The 1,961-nt window shown below is 41.1% G+C and overlaps 1 protein-coding gene across 1 annotated transcript in view; it reads left to right on the top strand.

Moving 5' to 3' along the window:
• Positions 1 to 1,961, top strand: part of TRAPPC11 (trafficking protein particle complex subunit 11) — a 52,384-nt gene that overhangs the window by 28,947 nt on the left and 21,476 nt on the right. Inside the window, exons 15-17 of the mRNA XM_045286571.1 lie at positions 1,225 to 1,412; positions 1,536 to 1,684; positions 1,841 to 1,959. Coding sequence (XP_045142506.1) covers positions 1,225 to 1,412; positions 1,536 to 1,684; positions 1,841 to 1,959 — 456 coding nt within the window. The remainder of the gene's footprint in view (positions 1 to 1,224; positions 1,413 to 1,535; positions 1,685 to 1,840; positions 1,960 to 1,961) is intronic.

Raw genomic sequence — 1,961 nt, 5'->3', positions numbered from 1 at the left:
GGTAGGCCAAGTGAGTTTGGAAACCTATCAGCCAGATCATTAAAGTGGCTTTTGGAAATATGTGATGAAGTGACATTTTTATTGATTATAAGTTCTGGAGTCAAACTACATGGGTTCAAATTCCAACCCACCAACCTACTAGCTTGTGACTGTAGGCCGTTACTTTACCTTTGTATTTCTCAGTGTCTTGAGTAGCTACGGTATAGCATTTTGTGAGAACTAAATAAACTAATTGCTGTACATTGCTTAGAGTGGTGATTAACAAGTAGTACACGCTCATTGCGGGCTTTCTATGACTTGAATGGGAGTGGTTAGCCCTTTAAACTTTGTGTGCTGAGGTAGGAATATAAGGAGGCTACACGAGTTGCCAAGGGGCCTGGGTGGTGCAGAGCTAAAACACTCAATGGGAACCAAGAGGTTGAGTGGGAATCTACCAGCAGCTGACAGGAGAAAGCGAGGACTGCCTGATTGTCTAAAACATTGCAGCCGTGGAAATCATAGGGAGCAGTTCTGCTCTGTCCCTACCGGGGTGCTGTAAGTGGGCATTGATTCATGGACTCACTATTTTGGATACCAGTATTCCCATAACAAGTTCTGTGGTTCTATTACTTTTTATTATTAACTAGAATTGGGAATTTTTTGCATATTCTTTTTTGAAATTATTAGTTACATATTTTACTCTTTACATGGAATTTGAGCAAGCTTTCTAGATAGAAAGCATAATTAATAATCCTTTTTAAATCCATTTATTAATGGATCTATTTGAGAGGGACATTTCCTTAGTTAGTAAAGCACTTCACTGCTATCCTACAAATGTTTTCAGGAAAAATGTTTTTGGACTTAAGAACTAGGTTATGAATCTGTTGAGGTCATTAAAGCATCTTACTCCATTCAGCACCCACCAATTGAGTATCCACTATGGGCACTGTGTCAGGTGCTAACGTCACAGCGGTGCTTTACAGCTGTACATTGTAATCCCTTCGACTAGAGAGACCATTGTCCCTGTTTTTAAGATGCAGACGTTACAACATAGAGTACAGTTAGCCAGTGTATGGCTATAAGATGGCAGGAAGACAACTCAGAAGTAGATATTCTGACTTCTGTGGTTTCCTAGGTTGTTACTAGCAGCCTAAGATGTTACTTGTTTTAGCGGGGGGGGAGGTTTAGAGAGGCTGTTGACAAGCAAATGTGAGGTGGCATTTCTGACAGACCTTTTTCTTTTAGATTACTTCAGTGGATCTGGTTCTAGGTAATGAGTCCGGAAGATGTGTGGTTTTAAGTTGGCAGGGAGGAGGAGGAGATGCTGCTTCCTCCCAGGAAGCACTACAGGCATCCCGTTCCTTCAAAAGGCGGCCTAAGCTCCCTGACAACGAGGTTCACTGGGACAGCATGATCATTCAGGCAAGCACAATGTAAGTCTGTCTCAGCAGCAGAGTGCTAAAGGTCATCCTATTAATTCTTTTAAATGCTTGGTTTAAATACGTGACTTTTAAAAAAATTTATAAGTCAGTTACTTAGCCAAGGTTTCTTTTCAGGATCATATCCAGAGTTCCAAACGTCTCTGTCCATCTGCGACACGAGCCTCCTGCCCTAATGAATGAAATGTATTGTTTGGTTGTGACTGTTCAGTCCCACGAAAAGACCCAAATCACAGACGTGAAGCTCACAGCTGGTTTAAAACCAGGTAAACACACTTTTCATTTTAGTCCCTGTCTGACAGAGGTAAAAATGTAAGAACTTGTGTCAAAGAGGGTTCTGATGTAGTGCTCTTCATAAAGTATTGATTGTGATAAGAATGTTTGAATTCTCTATTTTAAAACACAAATGTTAACACTTTCAGGACAGGATGCCAATTTAACTCAGAAAACGCATGTGACTCTTCATGGAACAGAGCTATGTGATGAGTCTTTCCCTGCTCTGCTCACCGACATTCCTGTTGGAGATTTACACCCAGGGCAGCA

The sequence above is a fragment of the Echinops telfairi genome, unplaced genomic scaffold (genome assembly GCF_000313985.2).
Source record: "Echinops telfairi isolate 266 unplaced genomic scaffold, ASM31398v2 ScPeMD7_9;HRSCAF=40, whole genome shotgun sequence".
NCBI classification, from domain to species: Eukaryota; Metazoa; Chordata; class Mammalia; order Afrosoricida; family Tenrecidae; genus Echinops; species Echinops telfairi.
Note: the sequence above shows the minus strand (reverse complement) of the source record. Positions and strands in the feature narration are given on the sequence as shown.